We start from the raw sequence: 21929 nt of genomic DNA, 5'->3' as shown, positions 1-21929 counted from the left end.
TCTTGAATGGGATAGGACCTCACCTTGATTTGAAAAAAGTGAGAATATCATGCATACGGTATAACAGATGCACTTTCATATAACAAAAACCATGAATAGAAGTTGGATTCAAGCACCGCGCATAACTGAAGAGTATGAAAAGGGGGTACATGATTTCTTGGAATTTGCAAAACAGCATGCACCAGTGTTGGATGGTTTATATTTTTGCCCATGTGTCAAATGTGTTAATGGAAGGCGTCAGTCATTAGATAACATTAAGTCACATCTCATTTGTGACGGCTTCAGTTGGAGTTATACAAATTGGATATGGCATAGTGAATTGCCAGACATGTCCAGAGATGCCGAGACTGAGGTGGTACATGTTGAAACCGGCGATCGAATGGAAGTCATGATACGTGATCTTGGCCAAGAGGGATTTTTGGAAGCGCATGCACCCTATCATGATGACTTAAAAACTAATTCAAAGTTGTCGTTGTACGAAGGGTGCGTAAATTTTACTCGATTATCGGCAGTGCTAGCTTTGGTCAATTTGAAGGCTAGATTTGGGTGGAGTGACAAAAGTCTAACTGAGTTGCTTGTGTTGTTGAAGACGATGCTTCCTAAAAATAACAAGTTACCCAAGAGTCACTACGAAGCTAAAAAGATATTATTTCCTGCGGAAATGGAGTACCGAAAAATTCATGCATGCCGAAATGATTGTGTGTTGTATAGAAAACAATTTGCTAACTTGCAGAATTGCCCGACATGTGGGGTATCACGATACAAACTAAACGACGGGGAAAGCACTAATGATGATGGCACAAGAAACCCTCGTCTAGTAAAGGTTTGTTGGTACCTTCCAATTATACCAAGGTTTAAGCGATTGTTTGCTAGTGAACACGATGCTTCAAACCTCACATGGCATTCAGTTAGCAGAATCAATGATGGGTTACTCCGACATCCCACTGATTCGCCACAGTGGAAGACAATTGATCACTTGTATCCTGAATTTGGAGCGGAACCTAGAAACCTAAGACTTGGTCTTGCTTCAGATGGCATCAATCCATTTGGTAACTTGACCATTACTCACAGTTCGTGGCCCGTGTTGCTAATGATTTACAACCTTCCTCCTTGGTTATGCATGAAGGTAAATACATTATGTTGTCTATGATGATATCGGGTCCAAGACAACCAGGAAACGATATTGATGTCTACCTGACTCCGTTGATTGAAGACTTGCGGAAATTGTGGGTGGACGAGGTTGATGTGTATGATGCCAATCAGGGTGACACCTTTAGCTTGCGTTCGATGATATTTTGCATTGTCAATGACTTTCCTGCTTATGGAAATTTGAGTGGGTATAATGTGAAAGGACACCACACATGTCCAATTTGTGAGCAGAAACGAGTTTCATCCAACTTAAACATAGCAAGAAGACAGTCTATACAAGACATCGAAGATTTTTGAAACATTATCACCCTTATCGCTGATTGAAGAAAGCATTTAATGGAACCAATGAGCCTGAAGGTGCCCCAGAACCTTTAGCTGGCCATCAAGTGTATGAACATGTGAAAGACATTGTTACTGTATTTGGTAAGACACAATGGAAGGATCATGCAGAAAAGAACATTTGGAAGAAAAGGTCGGTATTCACTAATCTTCCTTATTGGACCAAACTACATGTTCAACATTGTCTCGACGTAATGCATGTGGAGAAGAATGTGTGTGATAGCTTAATAGGCACCCTTCTTAACATCAAAGGCAAGATAAAGGATGGTCTTCAATCCTGTCAGGATTTGGTGGACATGGGTATACGACAGCAATTGCATCCTCAACCACAAGGTCGCCAAACGTATTTGCCCCCAGCATGTTACACAATATCAACAAAGGAGAAAAAACAATTTTGTCATTGTCTAAAAAATGTTAAGGTACCACAAGGATACTCTTCCAATATCAAGAGCCTTGTGTCAGTTAATGACTTGAAGTTGGTTGGGTTGAAATCTCATGATTGTCATGTCTTAATGCAACAGTTGCTAGCAGTAGCCGTTCGTGGTATCTTGCCTGACAAAGTTAGGTTTTCCATAACCCGGTTGTGTTTTTTCTTTAATGAGGTCTGTAGCAAGGTTATTGACCCAAATAAACTTGATGATTTGGAGAATCTTGCCTCCATTATCTTGTGTGAATTAGAGATGTATTTTCCTCCATCCTTTTCTGACATTATGATTCACCTAATTGTTCATCTTGTACGTGAGATCCGGTTGTGTGGGCCAGTATTTTTACGGTGGATGTATCCTGTTGAACGTTACATGAAGGTGTTGAAAGGATATACAAAAAATAGAAATCGACCAAAGGCTAGCATTGTAGAAAGATACATTGTTGAGGAAGCAATTGAGTTTTGTTCAAAATATATAACACTGTGACAGCAGTAGGAGTTCCTCAAAGTTGTCATGACACAACCATTCAAGGTCAGGGCAAACGAGGATTCAATGTTGCAACCATTGATCGACAACAGCTGTCACAAGCTCATCTATATGTATTACACAACACAGCTAAGGTCATCCCATACATAGATGCTCACAAACAACATCTTAGTTGTATCAACCCTAAAATGAACATGATGAGGTTGTTGCATGAGCACAATAGAAGTTTCCTGCATTGGTTTCGACAAACAATCTTCATTGATGTGAGTGCTTCCAAGACATTAAGATTGCTAGCAGTTGGCCCAAATTTAAATGTGCCAACCTGGAAGGGATATGATATCAATCATTATTCTTTCTACACAAAGTCGCAGATGATAAAAGTACTATTCAGAACAGTGGGGTCACTGTTGATGGTCAATCGGATCATTTTTCTAGTGCTTCTGATAAAAATCCCATTGAAGCATGCATGCCTTACTATGAAGTAATTCAAGAAATATGGGAGCTTGATTACGGTGAATTTAGAGTACCTCTCTTCAAATGTTAGTGGGTAAATGGAAAGACCGGTGTGCGTCTAGACAAAATGGGCTTTACTTTAGTAGACCTGCAAAAGATTGGTTATAAGGACGACCCGTTCATCATGGCAGTGCAAGCGCGGCAGGTATTTTATGTAGAAAATCCAAGCAACTGTAGATGGTCAGTTGTTTTGCAAGGAAGAAGTTTTTCTAACAGTGAACAAAATGATGGGTCAACATTTGATGTCACTGACATGCCGCCTTTCTCGAAAAACATGCCTTCGATCATTGACGACCAACAAGAAGACGATGTATACGCAAATCGGACTGATCATGACGAGGGTTTATGGGAGAACATTCTTACGTAACTACGTAAGCATTCTACACATCAAAAGGGACCCTTTATTCGTGGAAGGTGATGGATACTTCATACATCTCAATGATGAATTAGTGATTCCGCTAGTGTTTATTTTGTAAATTATTTAATTGTATAAAAATAATTAGATTTAAAATTTAAATTTAAGTCATTTACAAAACTTGATATAATAATTAATAGATATTTTAATATTTTAAATATACTCACTAGATTCCAAATTATATGTATGAAAAAGTTTTGTTTGATTGAGATAAAATTAATTTCAATAAGTTTACTCTTTTTACAAAAGACTATTTTTTAATTATGAGTTGGAAAATATCCACTCTATGTAAAAAATTAATTTTAAATCAAATAAATTATACTTTTTAAAAATATTTTTAAAATTTGATAAGAGATATATTAATTTTTTAACTAAAAGAATTTTTAGGCAGTCAAACTTGAATTAAATAGTTAGGGATTACTTTTAAACCTTTTTTTTAAACGCACTAGGACTTGTCTCTTAAAGTTTTTAAGTTATTCATTATCATAATCCATATTAATATTTAAAGCATTGAGTATAAATTACTAAGAAAGTACTAATGATTAAAAAAAATGCACATATACTAATTTGCAAGATTGTATAGAATCAAACTTTTTGTCATCATTTTTTTATGATGTAATAAAAATTTTCTTCTAAAGTCTTGAGAATATGAGTGTCTCTAGCCCACTTCATCTTGCTCATATAAGGTGTTGTATGTGATTATTATTGATCTAAAAATATAAACTTTTTTACTAAATAAATCATTCTCAATTCTCAATTGTATGTAATCATTTGGGTTATTCTGATGTCATACATGAATTTTTATATATTACATTAATGAAATTATTGACTTAGTCATGTAGTTAACAGAAATTACATTAATATTTTTGTTCTAACGTTATTTGTTTTATATCCACAGCATCATGGCAACACCTCCACTGTCCCCACCACATTCAGATAATCCCGCAAAGGTTCCTTCTAGGAAGAGTAGGCAATCCACCAGGCTAAGATGGCTGACAACTAGGAGCTTAGATCATCCACGACTAGTTGTGAACGTGAACCCTACCACTGGAAGAGGATCAGGCCCCCATAAAGAGAAATTTCATAGTTATCTGGGGGTTGTCGCACGTGAGAAAGTTCCAATTGCCCACTCAAACTAGATTGTTGTCACCGACGACCTTAAGAAGCTGATATGAGAAGATATTTTGGTATGCGGTTATAATTATATTTTTTTTCTTTTATGATTGTGTATATAACTAACTTCTTTGATGAGTCATTCACTTACTCTGACATAACGTCTTGCATGTGCAGCGCAAGTTTGACATTCCTGAAGGTGACAATGCGAAAAAGAAGGTCATGTCAACAGTTGCAACTAGATGGAGGCAATTTAAGTCTTCGTTGACTTCTAAATTTGTGTATGCTGGCAATGAGGGTAAGGAAATAATTGATCTTACACTGAAGTATGGTCTTCATCAGGATACTTGGGCAAAATTTGCAAAAAGCCGCCAAATTCCGCCAAACACCAAATTGGCAGGTTTGTATAATTTGCGTTTACTTAAGTACAACAATTTTGTCTGTATAGTTGGTTTGATGTTGTTTTATATTTATTGTTGGTTGTGTTTGTAAAGGAATACGCAAGAAGGCGCAGGCGATACAGAAATTGAATGACTGCCCCTACCTACTGTCCCGTGGGGGGTATGATTTGCTAGAGAAGAAGCTTATGGATGAGAAAAGGAAGCAACAACAACACCTACCTCAATTTAGTGACAATGCATCAATAAGCATGGACCCCCCTCCCCCGTGTCTAGACAGATGAAGTGGAAAATGGCGCGGATGAAGCTTTATGGCCAAATGACATCTAAGGCGGCATGGGAGATATCAGACAAAATTATGTGTTGATTTTGTCTTTGCTTGCATCTAATTATGACATTACAACATCCACTAGTTTCTACTTTAATGAATTATGTTTGCATGAAGGATTCTTTAGAGGAACAGGTGACGCAGGGAACTTTTGTGCCACAAGGTCAACAAGACGTACTAAACACAACTATTGGCAAACTTGAGCATCCAGGACGTGTTCGAGTGGCTGGGACAGGTGTTACCATCACCCAATACTTTGGAAAAGTGTCCCTTGCCTCGAGCACTTCATCACTGTCACTAACACAAGAACAATTGGCTGAAATCATCAGTGGGATAAAGGATGAGGTACGAAGAGAGGTTGAAGAAGAAAACAAGCATCTGAAGGAGTCATGGAAGAGGGAATTTGAAGCCGAACAAATACGCAATTTACAGATAATGAAGCAACAGCTAGAAGCGTCAATCAAGTTTGAGTTGTCTCATATTGCGTCACATCAGCCAGCACCGGCAGAGTCGCCAGATTTTTAGGTTTTGGCTACACGGGTTAGCACTAAGGGTAGTTGCGCTGCACCAAAGACAAAAGGCGTACCTAAAGACCCTTCTGATGTTGGTGTCGACCTAATAGGCTTGTACGTAGTAGAAAGATCAGACTACTATGTTAGTGGCATTAGGAAAAGTGTATGCCAACTCATCTTGCATACACAATGTGACTTATGCAGATGACGTCCTAAGGGTGAGTGTTGTCACTATTTACAAAGGTGATGCTTTGGTCCCTTATCCGACGTCAGAGGTTACCTTTGTCAGGCAAGCTTTAGGCTCCTTCGTGGCATGGCCCGCACATCTTGTCAAAGTGGTATCTGATGAGGTTATTGCACCAACCTGCTTAAGCATTTGTCTTTTTCTGAAATATTGTTGACATGTACGCTAATGTATTTGATGTGCACCATGTAGGATTCCCATAAGCATTTGTCAAAGTCTGAAGGAGAGGGTAAAATGCCAACTGGAGAGGGTACAACTGATCCACTAGGAGATTTAGTGAAGAACTTATTTTACATTTACCAAAAGCCAGTGGAGTTAAAATGGGATGGGGCCAAGTTTGGATTCAAAATTCCAAAAATGGCTTCATCATGACACATTAAAATGTTTCGGAAATCATTTTAGGGGACAAATATTTAAACATATCTATACTACAATTGTGGATCATGTAAGTAATTTACATATATATGCTTACCTAAGTCATGAATATATGTACTAACAACAGTTGCTTAACATTATTGTTTATTTTGTGTCAAACAGGTTTATGAATGACTGTAGTCTTAAGATAGGTTTAGGCCCTGTTTATGGTTTCCTTGAGTCGCAATCCATACACAACGCAAACGACAGGCATCAAGAATGTGAAAAATACATAGAAACGTGGGTCAAGGAATCAAATCTAGAAGTGTACTTAGGACCTTACTTGCATCAGTAAGTAAATTCATGTGGTGGTTATTCATAAATTTGCATGATGTTTGTCCGTTAATGTAATTTGCTTTACTTTAGGGCACATTGGCAACTTTTTGTGTTGTGCCCACAACAAAATACTATGGTTTGGTTTTGTTCATTATGAAAAAGGCATGATGTTCACATCAAGGCTGCAATTAACAGGTAATTCGCAAGCTTCACCAACTTTTTATTTTACGACTTCTTTTGTATGAATTGAACAAAGTGGTTTATATGTTATTTTTGTTTTTGTTATTTTCTAATTCAGTGCAATGAAGAAAATATTTGATTCATTGGAAGACACTTATAATGGCTTTGCGCCTCTATGGATTGAAGTAAAGGTATGTTATTCTGTTAATGAATACTTATTTGAAAATTGCAGTACAAATTGCCAGACAAAAGGTGAGGCAGCTTAATTCCTAATTTTCATATTTTCATGTAGAGTCATGTTCAAGTAGGAGGATATGAGTGTGGATACTATGTCATGCATTAGATGTGGTGCATAGTCAGCGCCAGTTTGAAGAACAACTGGACTGAGGTAAGCATAATATCATAATAATCGTACCTCAATGGGTGAGGGACAAAACTAATTTAATATATAACATTTTGTAGTGGTTTGCTGACGAAACACCATTAGACAAGGAGACCATGACGACACTACAAAAGAAATGGGCAACCTATTTTCTAGAACTGTGGAAGATGAATGATTGTACACAAATTTCCCTGACATAGGAACATTGTTGTTTGGAACAGAATTTTTTCATTGTTTATGTCTTTTATATTTCTATGCTCATGGATGACATTTAATTCAGCTTTCTTATATAAGTGTTTCTTAATAAATTGTTTAGCCTGTATAATTTGAGTTTGCTATGTATTTGGGTTACCATCTGTACTTATCCGTATAGGATAAGTGTTTTTGTTGTCGCACACCGTTTAAGTGCAGCTGAGTGTTATCCACATTATGGCAGAATTTTTGAAGGATTGTGTAATTGACAACAATGAATATAAGGTACATATACTGGGCTGCCACCACTCACATATTTTGTTTCACTGCAAGCATTATGGTTCATATTTTTACAATTAATAGCAGTCATTCAATCTTTTCCTAGTAATTAATGTCTAGTCTACTAGTGCCGATATGTATTTTATCCTTTCAGCTGATGCACTGGTATCAACGGGGTTGGTTGATTTAGGTTACGTGTATGTCAACATAGGTACTCTTCTTGTGTGTTCAAAATGAACATTCTAAGTTCTAACAGTCTGTCATGTATTTATACTTTTTTGATAGGATAATTTATCATTTTTTGTTATGTGGAATATGAATGAATTAAACACTGACATAGAGATTAGAGGGTATAGCAAGTAGCCTCAGGGTGAGTGTTGTCACTATATCAGCATATAATTCCTTCCTCCACATTTTGTTATTCTTGATTCATTAGCATCATATTCGATTTTTGACATTCTTTCTGGTCATTTATTTTCTTTTCCCCATCCATCAGGTTGGTAATGAATAAAGGATCCATGTATATTATGCAAATGGCCACGGTAACCCAAATTTTGTCTGAACATGTTATTGGCTGCTTGATAAGTATGCATTTCACCTATTTCTTAAAGCTTCAATTCGAAAATTTTATGCATGCTCATACTGCTGAATTATGTTGTAGTATGGTGCTTCTGTTATTCTCGTATATATTGGTTAAAGTATAAATTAAAACAAGTTTGCTAGTGGACACAAATGATCATAACGCCTGTACTGTGCCTAATGGAGGTAAATGGTAGTTGATTAAAGCACAATGAGTCACTTGTCTGGATTGCACCATATATCTTATTATAATTTAAAATTAACTTTTTGCAGGCACAGTTCCATATTTTGATCAACAAGATCAAATTTTACTGAATGACAGTTTCGACAATGTAAGATAATACTATCTTTCTGAAGATGGACAGTTAGTTTTTTTCCTTTTTTTTACCTAGGAAAAAATTTTTATTAGAGAGAAAATGAGTGAAGCACTGGAGAATAACTAGGGGGAGTATGTGAGATATCCTCTTTTCTAATTTCTAATATTAATAATGGAAAGCTCAAGAAAGGAGAAACATTCAAAGATGCAGCAAGACTATTCAATCTGTTTGCATGTTGATAGTGAAAACTATCATGAAATAGCCATGAACTAATCACCAAAGAGAAGCCAAAAGTACAAACCTATCCTAAAGCAAACCTAGGGGCCAAGAGATCCTAAAATTGCAGTATCACAAAACTTTTGCCTCCTGATTGTTGGTCCTTTGAAATTTATCATAAGACCATTTCATCCTCTTTAAAGTATATATAATAGAGATTTCATTATATTTCCTAGACAACATGTTTTATACATGTTCAGTCATTCAGCATCCAGGACATTGGCATTTAAAGTGTCTTTTTGACTATTATTTCATCAGTCATTCAATATACATGCCTAGGAGTTAAGATGCCATTTTACCTTTGTGATACTATTTTTTCAAATCACGTGTAATCAAATAAAAAAGGCCATAGCCATTTTCAAGAACAGGCCTTGAAATTATAGTGAAGAAAATGTGGGATTTTTACTTATTATACCTGACTTATATCATTTCCTTTACTTCCTCTTCCTTCTTCTTCCTCTTTTTTTTGTTCTTTTTTCTGAAGATACTTGCATTCTGATAGCCGCTGCTTTGTAATACTTGCTTTGTCACCAGGTAGCCAACAATGTATCTGCAGAAATTGCTTCTTTTGGTAATCTTACTCAGCCAATTGCTGGGAGAAACAGAGTTCCTTACAAAATTTTTGAAAGTGTTACTCTTCAAACGATGGACAATCAAGCAAATCCACATGAGTAGAAGAATAATACAGTTTCCTTAAGTGGTGTTGATTCCTTGGACAGTTTGGTCAATGATAGATTGCAAAGTCAAAACAGCTTTGGAATGTGGGTGAACCACATCATGTCTGATTCTCCATGTTCAGTACATACCCAGCTCTTGAATCACCAGTTTCATCCATTCATGAACCATATTCATCTCTGGTAGTGGATAGTCAACAATCTTCTCTGCTAGAACAAGTATTTACTATAACTGATGTATCCCCTACATGTGTATCTTCCACCGAGAAATCAAAGGTTTCCTTTGCCCTTCTTGTAGATCTACTTACTAGCAAATATTATCTGCTTTAAGCATATTTGTCTTTAACAGTCAACTCTAATGTTTTATTTGGTTTCTTACTTGTCAGTTGATTCCTTAGTCTTTTTTTCAATGTTGATTTACTTCCTGTTGAATTCCATAGCTGTAAAATGCAAAAATATAAACTCCAACGATTATGAATTGTTAGTTCTTTTCAATTTTTCCAAAATCAGTTTTAATTGGTGTTATGAGTTGCTCTTTGGCTACAACCATGCACATCTTCATGTATACAAATTGTAAAAGAATTTAATTGAGTACATACTTGCTGCTTGATGAATTCATATGTTTGCTACCTGTTATTTTGACTTTCTGAATTCCTTTACTTGCAGGTCGTGGTGACTGGATTTTTTCTTAAGGACTATATGCACCTTTCAAATTCTAATCTATTATGTGTCTATGGTGATGTTAGTGTTCCTGCAAAAATTGTTCAGGTTGGGGTCTACCGTTGTTGGGTATCACCACACTCTCCAGGATTTGTGAATCTCTACTTCAACATTGATGGCCATAAGCCTATTAGCCAAGTTGTTAATTTTGTAAATCGTACTCCTGCTTTGCATGATCATGCAGTTTGAATGGAAGAGAGTGACAATTGGGACGAGTTTCGACTACAAATGAGGCTTGTATATTTGGTCTTTGCTAAACAATTCAACCTTGATGTTATCATTCAAAAGTATCACGTAATAGACTTAAAGAGGCTACAGAATTCGCCCTGAAAACATCATTTATTTCCAATAGTTGGAAATACTTAATGAAGTCAACTCAAGACAACCAAATTCCATTTTCACAAGCAAAACATGCCCTGTTCGGAATTACATTGAAAAACAGACTAAAGGAATGGCTTTTCGAAAGAATTGTTTTAGGCTGCAAGACTACTGAATATGATGGTCATTGCCAAAGTGTAATCCATTTGTGTGCAATTTTGGGATATAATTGGGTTGTTTCCTTATTTTGATGGTCAGGCTTGTCATTGGATTTCCGTGATAGGTGTGGATGGACAGCTCTTCATTGGGCAACATATTGTGGAAGGTATAATACACAAACATCCCACTTGTTTAAACCATTAGCCCTTCTATAACTACATTGACCTAACAATCATTTTTTGACATGGTTTCACCATTCATGTTCTTTTCTGTTTCTCTTTTCCCTACATAAAGGTGCACATTAACATAATCAATGTGGATTTAGCATGATTTTGGGAAAAGTAGACTGTTTGAACTTTGAATTAAAATTTTCTTATACATTTGATTTAATATTTGTATCTTCAGGGAGAAAATGGTTGCAACTCTATTGTCTGCTGGGGCGAAGCCAAATTTGGTCCACAAAATCCTGATGAATGCACTACTGCTGATCTTGCTTATATGAGGGGTCATGATGGCTTAGAAGCTTATCTTTCAGAAAAATCTCTGGTTCAGCACTTCAATGGTTGGAAATATCAGTGGCTCACTGGAAACTAGCACGACTGATCTAGTAAATCCTGCAAACCTTATCGAGGACCAACAGAACCTGAAGGATACGTTGATAGCTTACCGAACCACTGTTGAGGCAGCTTCTCGCATACATGTTGCATTTAGGGAACACTCTCTAAAACTGAGAACTAAGGCAGTATCCTACTCTATAGAGTAGCTCATATACCTCACACACCTATGACTATGTTTTAGTTTTGGTCCATCTGCATAGAAAGTGAACCTCTGCGTGTTTTAGCTTATTTTCTCGAGTCTCAAATCATGTGCCTCACTTGCACATTAGACTTAAAATGATGCCATAAGTAATGCATGTTTTTTATATATAACTCATTTTAGTGTTGTCTGCAACTTGTATACTTTGGTCATTTAATTGTTCATATTGACTGTTGTTACAAGGCTGTGAACACTGTAATTTTTGGATTAGTTATTTGAAGTTGTTCCTTTCAGTACATTTTTTTTTTACATTTTAGTAGTGTACAAAAATTATAAAATAAATTAAATATAAAATAAATGTCTATTGATTTACATTTTCTATTTATGAATCATGGTTCATTTGATTTACATTTTATGAATTATATTTAATCAGAAATAATGCTTGATTTCAACATGTGTGAATGAATGTACCAAAACAATTTGCTCCGTTTTGGAAAAAAAAAAAACTTTCTACGCCAGTTTTCAGAAAACCGACGTAGTCTGGTGAAAATACAACGACGATCGTCTACCTAAGACCGACGTAGAAATGATAAAGTACTATGACGGTCGTTACACATAAACGGCGTAGAATTGAGCAAATTCAATGACGGTCGTTACACATAAATGATGTAGAATTGAGCAAATTCAACGATGGTCTCTACACATGACCGTCGTAGAAATGAGCAGGTACTACGACGGTCTTTCTTGCTAAACAACGTAGTACTTTCTCATTTCTACAACGGTCTCTGCACATGACCGTCGTAAAATTAAATACCTGGCTACGGCGGTCATCCAAAGTAACCATCGTAGATTGATAAGCTTTTTAAAACGGTCTTCACGACCATCGTAGAATAGACCAAATCTTTTTACGACACCATCTACAACGACGGTCGTAAACCGATGTTGTTAGCCTCAAATAACCGATGTAGAATGTTGTTATTCTAGAAGTGCAATCTTTTGTAAGTGAGATTCAAACTTTGATTTATCATGTTGTGAAGACTAACTCTTGCTAGATATAATTCTCATCAATTAGTTATGTTGTTTGTTATCTTAATTATAATTTCTCTTTGTTGACAAAAAATATAAGCAAAACAACAATAATGGAGTTCAATAAGCACAATTGATGAGCATTTCATAATATATAATTTGTGAAATGATAATTAGTACATTTTTTGTGTACAATAATGACAATGAGATTTAAACCTAAAATTATCCAAACTTCACCATCACTGAACCTATTAGGTTAATTATTACATATTCATATTTCATCACTTACAATACCATCAATTCTTAAATACTTAACATGACCATTACAAGTGATTAACATACAATGGTGACATAGGCAAACACATTGAATATAAACCAACAAACATGAAGGAGTAAACATATAAACTAGGTTTTATCCTCTTTGCTTATGACTTTGAGCTCCATTAGTAAGCATCTTTGTTGGGATATATCCTGAAAAAGATCATGTCTTAGAGGATGCTCTGAAGACTCTATGGATAGGCTCGACTCTTTCTATTAGAACAATCATCTTATACATTCATCATGGTTTTACCCTTACTGAGCCTCTAATGAATCATTCATGCCTATGGTCGAATATATACCTCTTGTTAACCACCACCTAAAACACTTTAAACCCCTCCCTATAACCAATTATTACCCACCACAGTCCAGCAAGCCTTATGTAGCCATTCCCCAAGTCAAGCCTGACACTATAGCATTATAATGAAGTGCCATCAAAGAGCATGGGATCACTCCTAGTGCCAAACCTGACCCTACATCAATGGCGGCTTACTTCCCATCCAAATTGCGTAGACAAAGACTAGCGTTATTGAGCCATTCAAAATATGAGTAGTGAAAGCCAATAATTCTATTATGCAAGCACTCCCAGGTTTTATATCTTAGCATAGATGATAGATTACTATGTAACTAAAGTTAGCTTAGAGTTAGTTTAGTTGGTTGATCTCTATGTAACTAAGAGTTAATTCAGTTAGTTGTGAGTTAGTTACTCTTGTAACTAACTATATAACCAACTGATGTAACTAACTTTGTAAGTTGATTCATTCTATGCAATTCATGGCTTCCTTCATCTCTTTTTCTCTTTAACTTCCTCTGCAAGCTTCTTTTGCAAGCTTCGCATTCATTCATGGCAGGCATGAGAATTATGATGGTATTAGAGCTCTTCCATTGAAGAGCTCTTCTGCATAACTCTCTACTCTTGCTTCTTCTCTAAGTTTCCTTTTGATTTCTTCATCATGAATAACTATTTACCTCTACAAGATCAATCACTAAATGTACACAGTCCATACTACCTTCATCCATGAGAAAATCCTACAACTGCATTGGTTTCTCCAGTGCTCAATTCGACAAATTACAACTTGTGGAGTCGATTAATGCTCACTGCATTAAGTGCGAAAAATAAGGTTGAATTTGTTGATGGATCAATTCAAGGTTATCTATAGAATCATACACTTCATATAGATTGGAAAAAGTGTAACAACATGGTGGTTTCTTAGCATGTCCACTCAATCTCACCTTCGATTAGACAGAGCCTCATTTGGATGGATGATGCATGAGACATATGGAAAGATTTGAAGTCAAGATATTCACATAGGAATTTGCTGAGAATTTCAAAATTGTTGTAGGACATGGCTTCTATAAGATAAGGTGATCAAACCATAACTAATTATTTTACGAAATTGCGTGTTATTTAAGATGAATTGGAAAGTTGATCCAGTGTGTTCATGTGATCCAAAGTGTATGTGTAATGCTCTTACTAGTGTTATGGAAAGGAAGAAACAAGATCAGGTTATGCAGTTTCTTAGAGGCTTATATGACCAATTTAACATTGTTAGATCCAATGTATTGATGATGGATCCATTGCCTAGCATAGCTAAGGTTTTCTCATATGTTGTTCAAGAAGAAAGACAGCTTAATAGTAATGATGTATTGGGAAACACAAGTCTGATTAATGCAGTCAATACCAATTCATCAAACTCAGGAAATTTGTGCACCTACTATGGTAAAGATAATCACATTGTTGATAGGTGTTTTAAGAAGAATGGTTTTCCTCAAAACTATGCTTCTAGAGGAGGAAGACGAAATCAAGTTGGCTTTAGCAGAAGTAACTTAGCAGGAAAGTTGATCCAGTGTGTTCATGTGATCCAAAGTGTATGTGTGATGCTCTTACTAGTGCTATGGAAAGGAAGAAACAAGATCGGGTTATGCAGTTTCTTAGAGGCTTATATGACCAATTTAACATTGTTAGATCCAATGTATTGATGATGGATCCATTACCTAGCATAGCTAAGGTTTTCTCATATGTTGTTCAAGAAGAAAGACAACTTAATAGTAATGATGTATTGGGGAAACACAAGTCTGATTAATGCAGTCAATACCAGTTCATCAAACTCAGGAAATTCATGCACCTATTGTGGTAAAGATAATCACATTGTTGATAGGTGTTTTAAGAAGAATGGTTTTCCTCAAACTATGCTTCTAGAGGACGAAGACAAAATCAAGCTGGCTTTGGTAGAAGGAACTTAGCAGGAAGAGGAAGCAAGTTGTGCATACATTATGGTCTCACTAGCCACACTATAGATGAGTGTTATAGAAAGCATGGTTATCCTCCTAGACAAAAGCTTAACAAGTATCAGAGTTCAAACATCAACAATATCAGTAATGTTAAAGAAGAAGGTGATAGCTCAGCTCAAGAAAGAAATCAAGAAACACAAAATGAGGATGTGAAGCTAACCACTCAACAGTATAAAGCTTTGATGGCACTGCTGCAACAGCAAAACACATTTCACAACATCTCACATGTGAATCAAATTGGTGCAATCAACAATAAAGGTAGTCTATTGTCCATTACTTGTAGTGTAAGCAAGACCAATCAAGATGAGTGGATCCTTGATTCAGGTGCCACAGACCACGTCATTGTCTTTCCTCATTTCTTTTCTATATGCAAGAAGATAAACCTTGTAATTGTCAGGCCTCCTAATGGTCATAGAGTCACTGCAACTCATGTAGGCATAATCCAATTCTCTCAATTTCTATACCTAGAGGATGTTTTGTACATACCTAGTTTTCAATTCAATCTGATTTCAATATCCAAATTGGTCTTTTCTCTGTCTTGCAAACTAACTTTCATGAATGACAAATGTTTTATACAGGATATGCAGAACCTGCAGAGGATTGGTACAGTTGATATGGTGGAAGGCCTTTACAAACTCAAGATGGTTCCTCTTAAGCCTCATGGAAAGTACAACTCTAATTCCATTATTATCCTTGTCTGTCCTAGTATTTCAACTTTTTTCATGTAATAAAATACCCATAGATTTGTGGCATTTTAGACTTGGTCATCCATCTTTTGAAAGACTTTTGTTATTAAAACAGTGTTATCCTACTCTTACATCAGAAAAACATTTTATGTGAGACTTGCCATCATTCAAAACAGAAAAGATTGTCATTTCCTAGCAGTGATTCTCACTTTTCTTGTGCTTTTGCTCTTATACATGTTGATATCTTGGGCCCTTGCAATGTAACTTCTTTAAATGGTTACAAATACTTTCTCACTATAGTAGATGATTATTTTAGGTTTGTGTGGGTTTTCCTTATGAATTCAAAAGCTGAGACACAGTCTCATTTAAAGAATTTTGTTGCCAATGTTGAAAAACAATTTGAATCAAAATTAAAAGTTATTAGATCAGACAATGGATTAAAGTTCATTATGAAACAATTTTATGATGATACTAGCATTATACATCAATGTTCATGTGTTGAAACTCCCCAACAGAATAGGATTGTAGAAAGAAAACATTAACATCTACTAAATGTGACTTGATCCTTGTTATTTCAGTTTAATCTACCATGTGTTTTCTAGTCTTATGCCTTAATTCATTTTGTTTTCCTTGTTAATTGCATGCCTACCCCTTTCCATGGCAATCAAAATCCTTATGAAAAACTACATGGAACCATTTATGACATTGAGTCTATAAGGTTATTTGGTTTTTTTTATGTTTTTCTAGCACTTTGACAACCAACAGAAAGAAGCTTGACCCAAGAGTTGCCACTTCTGTCTTTTTGGGTTTCAATCCAAAAGCAAAGGGATATATCACCTTTGATCTTAAAACCAGTGCTATTTTTGTCTCTAGAAATGTCATTTTCTATGAGGATTGCTTTTCATTCACTAACCAAAATAAACCAGATCATGTTATTGTCCTTCTTGTGCCTACTCCCTCTTCTCATACCATTGATTAGTTTGATGATTCCTCTTCATAGTCACCAAGTGATCCTATCATGTCTATACCCAATGATCATGATTATGAGACACATTATAGACCAAGTAAAAATAAAGACTTCCTTGTCACATACCCAACATCAACTGTTGTCTGTCACTCTATAGGTACTGGTCTCTATCCTCTTAGTTTTGTCCTTTCCTATAACAGATTATCTCTCTCTTATCTTAATGTTGTTTCATCTATCACACAAGTTGTTGAACCTCAATCATATAGTGAAGCATCTAAGGATCATAATTGGATTGAGGTCATCAATGCAGATATCAAAGCATTAGAGCTTAATAATACTTGGATTCTTACTAATCTTCCTAAGCACAAAACTGCAATTTGTTGTAAATGGGTGTACAAAATCAAGCATAAATATGATGGTTCAATACAGAGGTATAAAGACAGTCCAGTGGCTAAGGGCTATACTCAAGTGGAAGGACAGGACTACCTAGAAAGTTTCTCTCCAATGGCTAAGTTAACTACAGTGAGACTTTTATTGGCCTTAGCTACTATCAATCAATGGCATCTCAAGCAACTGGATGTGAACAATGATTTCTTACATGGTGATTTAAATGAGGAAGTGTATATGACCGTCCCTCAAGGTATGAAAGTGGCTAGACCAGGGCAAGTTTACAAACTTCAAAGGTCCCTATATGTCCTGAAACAAGCTAGTGGGCAATGGTATGCCAGATTATCGTCTTTTCAAGTTTCACATGGATACAAACAATGTGTTTCTGATCATTCCTTGTTTATTAAGCATGGTGTCAACATAATTGTTGTTTTGTTGGTTTATGTTGATGATATTGTCCTATCAAGAAATGATCTATCTGAAATTCAAAGAATTACACATCTATTGGATAATGCTTTCAAAATAAAGGATTTAGGAGACTTAAGGTACTTTCTGGGTTTCGAGGTAGCCAGAAGTTCTACTGGTATAAACCTTTGCCATAGGAAGTATGCATTGGACATTCTTAGTGATGCTGGCGTGCTTGGTTCTAAGCCAGTGTCCACCCCTTGTGATTATACCACCAATTTGCAGCAACACTTAAGGTCCCCTATTTCAGCAAAAGATGCTTCTTCTTATAGGAGATTAGTTGGGAGATTGATTCATCGGACTAACACAAGGCCAGACATTACATATGTTATGCAACATCTGAGCTAATTTGTTGTTAATCCTACTTTAGATCATAAATAAGTTGTTTTTCGAATCAGTAGATACCTCAAAGGGATGAAAGATGCATGGATTTTTTTTTCTTCTGCTAGTAACATTCATCTAAAAGGCTTTAGTGATACAGATTAGGCTAATTGTATTGACACTAGAAGATCTATCACTGGTTATGTTGTGTACATTGGTGATTCATTGATTTCGTGGAAGTCCAAGAAGCATGCTACTAAATCCATAAGTACCTCTGAAGCTAAATATCGGGCTTTAGCAAGTGCCACTTGTGAGCTACAATGACTTACTTATTTGCTAGAAGAATTTAAAATTGATTTTCAACATCTTGTTGTCTTATACTATGATAACAAATTAGCTCTTCATATAGCAGTCAATCTTGTTTTTCATAAGAGGACAAAACACATTGAAATTAATTGCCACATAGTTTGAGAAAAGATGCTTAATGGTCTTGTGAAATTACTTCATGTTTCTTCTGCTAATCAGCTAGCTGACATCTACACTAAGGCTTTCATGCCTAGTGCTTTCCAGTTTTTGTATTCCAAGCTAAGAATGTATGATATCCATTCTTAGCTTGAGGGGGACTTTTAACATAGATTACAGATTACTATGTAACTAGAGTTAGCTTAGAGTTATTTTAATTAGTTGATCTCTATTAACCAAGAGTTAATTGAGTTAGTTACTCTTGTAACTAACTATATAACCAACTGATGTAACTAACTTTATAAGCTTATTCATTCTATGTAATTCATGACTTCCTTCATCTCTCTTTCTCTTTAACTTCCTCTGCAAGTGTTGTATTCATTCATGGCAAGCACGAGATTTATGATTAAATCTTACCAAATCCGAAATCCCTTAAAATGACAGAACTTCATTGTTAAACAATATGTCATTTCTCATTTTCCACAATGACCACTGCACTCCCATCCAAACCAGTTTCCATGCCTATTTCCCTTTCTTACAGTCAATGGCCAAAGAATGCTGCTGAAACTGGTATATAACGTCTTGGGGCAAGGCTACTTGAACATCCAATCACTTATAACAATTTCCATATGTGATCAGCTGCATAGCATGTAAGTAGAATATGATTTGTTTTTTTTTTCTCTAGCTCATCATAGAAGGGACATCTGTAATTATCACCTTACAATGTGACCCCTCTTATTTTCAAATTATGTCTGGTGTAGTGAGGAGTCTATCAATAGAAGCTCTGCATGCAAAATGAAGCACCAATGGTGGAGCAAACACTCGCTAAAGTAATCTGAAAAATTGGTCATTCATGGTCTGCTGAGGTTGTTGAATGAAGCTATATGCCAACACTACAGAATATTTACCTGAGTCTTCCAGCTTCCATTTCCAAATATCAACAACATCAATCTTCAAGTCCGTCGCAACAAGTTCTAAAAACCTCTTTAACATCTTGATAGACCCAAGGCCATGGACCTAGTGGAAACAAGAGAAAGGCCCAAAAGAAGAATCACCACTCTAAAGCACCTAAAAGACTACATCTAATTGAATAAGAGGGAAACAAGGTAGTGTGCTAGCTCTAATATGTATTATGTTAGTTAGGTAGTGCTTGTTGTTAGTGGAATAGTGGTAGCTTATCTTTCTGTTGGTAGTGGGATAGTGGAGCATTATGTTATTTTCATAAATCATTATTTCAGTTACAAACGTTCTATATATGTAGCCTTTGGTTGAGCAATAAAGCAAACAAGAAATTAAGCATTCTTTCCTCACCTTGTCCTAGAGGCCCTTAGACCTCAAAATCTAAGCTCATTCTCCCTGTACCCATCATCTTGGTGCTTTCAAGGTGTTGTCGGATGGGATAGGGAATGATAGGCCCAAGGCCATGGACCTGGTGGAAACAAGAGAAAGGCCCAAAAGAAGAATCACCACTCCAAAACACCTAAAAGACTACATCTAATTGAATAAGAGGAAAACAAGGCAGTGTGCTAGCTCTGATCTATATTCTGTTAGTTAGGTAATACTTGTTGTTAGTGGAATAGTGGTAGCTTATCTTTCTAGTGGTAGTGGCATAGTGTAGAATTATGTTATTTTCATAAATTGTATTTTCAGTTACAAACGGTTCTATATATGTAGTCTTTGGTTCAGCAATAAAGCAAACAAGAAATTAAGCATTCTTTCCTCACCTTGTCCGGGAGACCCTTAGACCTCAAAATCTAAGCTCATTCTCCCTGTACCCACCACATCTCCTCTTCCCAAACAAATCATCCCCTCCTCCATTGGAAATCCCACTGCCATAACTCCCATGTCCAAGCGACCCATTTCAGCCACATTTACATTTATGTCAAACCATCCAAATGGCTCTTTTGTCCCACAAATCCTCCCCAAATCTTTTCACCAAATGGAACACTTTTGATTTTGTTCCCAAAGCTTTCAAATATTGCCACCCACCATACTTACAAATGACCTTCCACAATCCACCAACATCATTCATCATCCTCCATTTCCGCTTAGATACAAGTGCCTTATTAAACAAGGAAATGTTTTTTATCCCTAGTCCCCCTTTGTCCTTTGGGAGCCCATTTGAGAAATCTTCCTATCTCCATGATAAAATATTTGATTTTGTATTTGTTCCTAATAAATTTTTGTTTTGTGATGAGTCTTCAATAAAATAATAATTTTATTTTTGGTCCTTAACACTTAATTTTAGTCCCTAATAAATTATTAAATTTTGTATTTGCTCCATGATAAATATTTTCCATTTGTTATTAATACAACTTAAATATATTTTTGATCCCTAATAAATATTAAATTTTTGTATTTACTTTTTAATAGATTTTTGTTTTACATTGAATCCTTAATAAAATAACACTTTTATTTTTTATCCTTGATATTTTGTTTTAGTCCCTAATAAATTAGAAAATTTTGCATTTGTTTCCTAATAAATTAGTAAATTTTGTTTTAATCTGTGTTAATAACAAATGGGAAATATTTATCATGGAGCAAAAAAAAAAATTTGTTAATTTATTAGGGACTAAAAATAAATGTCAAGGATCAAAAATAAAATTATTATTTTATTAGAGACTCATACCAAAACAAAAATTTATTAGGAAGCAAATCCAGAATCAAATATTTATTAGGTATCAAAAACATATTTAAGCCTATTAATATAGACTAAAAAAATTTGTTAATTTATTAAGAAACAAATATAAAATTTTCTAATTTATCAAAAACTAAAAAAAATATCAAAGATAAAAAAAAATAAAAGTGTTATTTTTTAGGAATTCAACACAAAACAAAAATTTATTAAAAAAAATACAAAAGTCGAATATTTATTAGAAATAAAAATATATTCAAAAAAAAAACTCTACTGTGCTAGCGAATCAAACTCCAACGTTTTTATGAGATATTTAATGTAATAAAAAAAACGTACAGCTTAGTTATTTAATTATTAAATTCTACTACTTTCGGCCACCCTTTTGCACTGAATTCTTTTTTTACTCACTATCTCGTATTAGTATTTATTGACGATGGATGTTTGTTTTTAAGAGGTCCTCCTCGTCTTATTGTTCAATTTAACGCGCGTGACTTTCTCACCAACCAACATCAAATAATCAATAGCAATTTGACAACTAAGAAGAATAACTAAAAAAAAGTTATATTATAAGGGGAGCATACGATCGAGAGCGTGTAATTATTTTGTTTGCTTAACGGAGGGAAGAGGATCCTGCCTGCAAATTGAGTCATGACCCAAACATTAAAAAAGTGCATCATGCTTTTGTTGAACCAGTAAGATTGTCCCGGTATGCTATTTAATTAAAACTCGAAGTCTTAAACACGTTCTATTTTCATGTTCCAAGACTATATTACAATCGATGGAAATAGATGTTTCCATGTCTATTGTCTAATATGTTCAACTAGCTGGGGTGGGTAACAACTATGGTATTCTGGTAACACCGTCTCGATGGGGACTACAATCCCCAATACTCCACCCATCATTGAATTCATGTTATTTCTCATCTT

General features: G+C 35.4%; 1 protein-coding gene and 1 pseudogene across 1 annotated transcript; both read left to right on the top strand.

The window, feature by feature from the left end:
* The first annotated feature begins 91 nt into the window (after positions 1–91).
* LOC114397074 lies at positions 92–2399 on the top strand. The gene is made up of 3 exons (XM_028359199.1): positions 92–1049; positions 1127–1386; positions 1476–2399. Exons 1-3 carry the CDS (start codon positions 92–94, stop codon positions 2397–2399), a joined length of 2142 nt encoding a protein of 713 aa, XP_028215000.1.
* Positions 2400–5818: 3419 nt separating this feature from the next.
* On the top strand, positions 5819–11451 carry LOC114397073 (annotated as a pseudogene).
* Positions 11452–21929: the final 10478 nt, after the last annotated feature.

The sequence above is a fragment of the Glycine soja genome, chromosome 18 (assembly GCF_004193775.1).
Source record: "Glycine soja cultivar W05 chromosome 18, ASM419377v2, whole genome shotgun sequence".
Classification (NCBI taxonomy): Eukaryota; Viridiplantae; Streptophyta; class Magnoliopsida; order Fabales; family Fabaceae; genus Glycine; species Glycine soja.
Note: the sequence above shows the minus strand (reverse complement) of the source record. Positions and strands in the feature narration are given on the sequence as shown.

What these genes read in the sequence shown, in the direction of transcription:
- LOC114397074 (XM_028359199.1), top strand. Translation starts at nt 92, where the DNA reads ATGAATAGAAGTTGGATTCAAGCACCGCGCATAACTGAAGAGTATGAA. An exon ending in AGATGGCATCAATCCATTTG is followed by an intron (nt 1,050 to 1,126) that starts GTAACTTGACCA and finishes TTATGCATGAAG; the next exon opens with GTAAATACATTATGTTGTCT. An exon ending in CAATTTGTGAGCAGAAACGA is followed by an intron (nt 1,387 to 1,475) that starts GTTTCATCCAAC and finishes CGCTGATTGAAG; the next exon opens with AAAGCATTTAATGGAACCAA.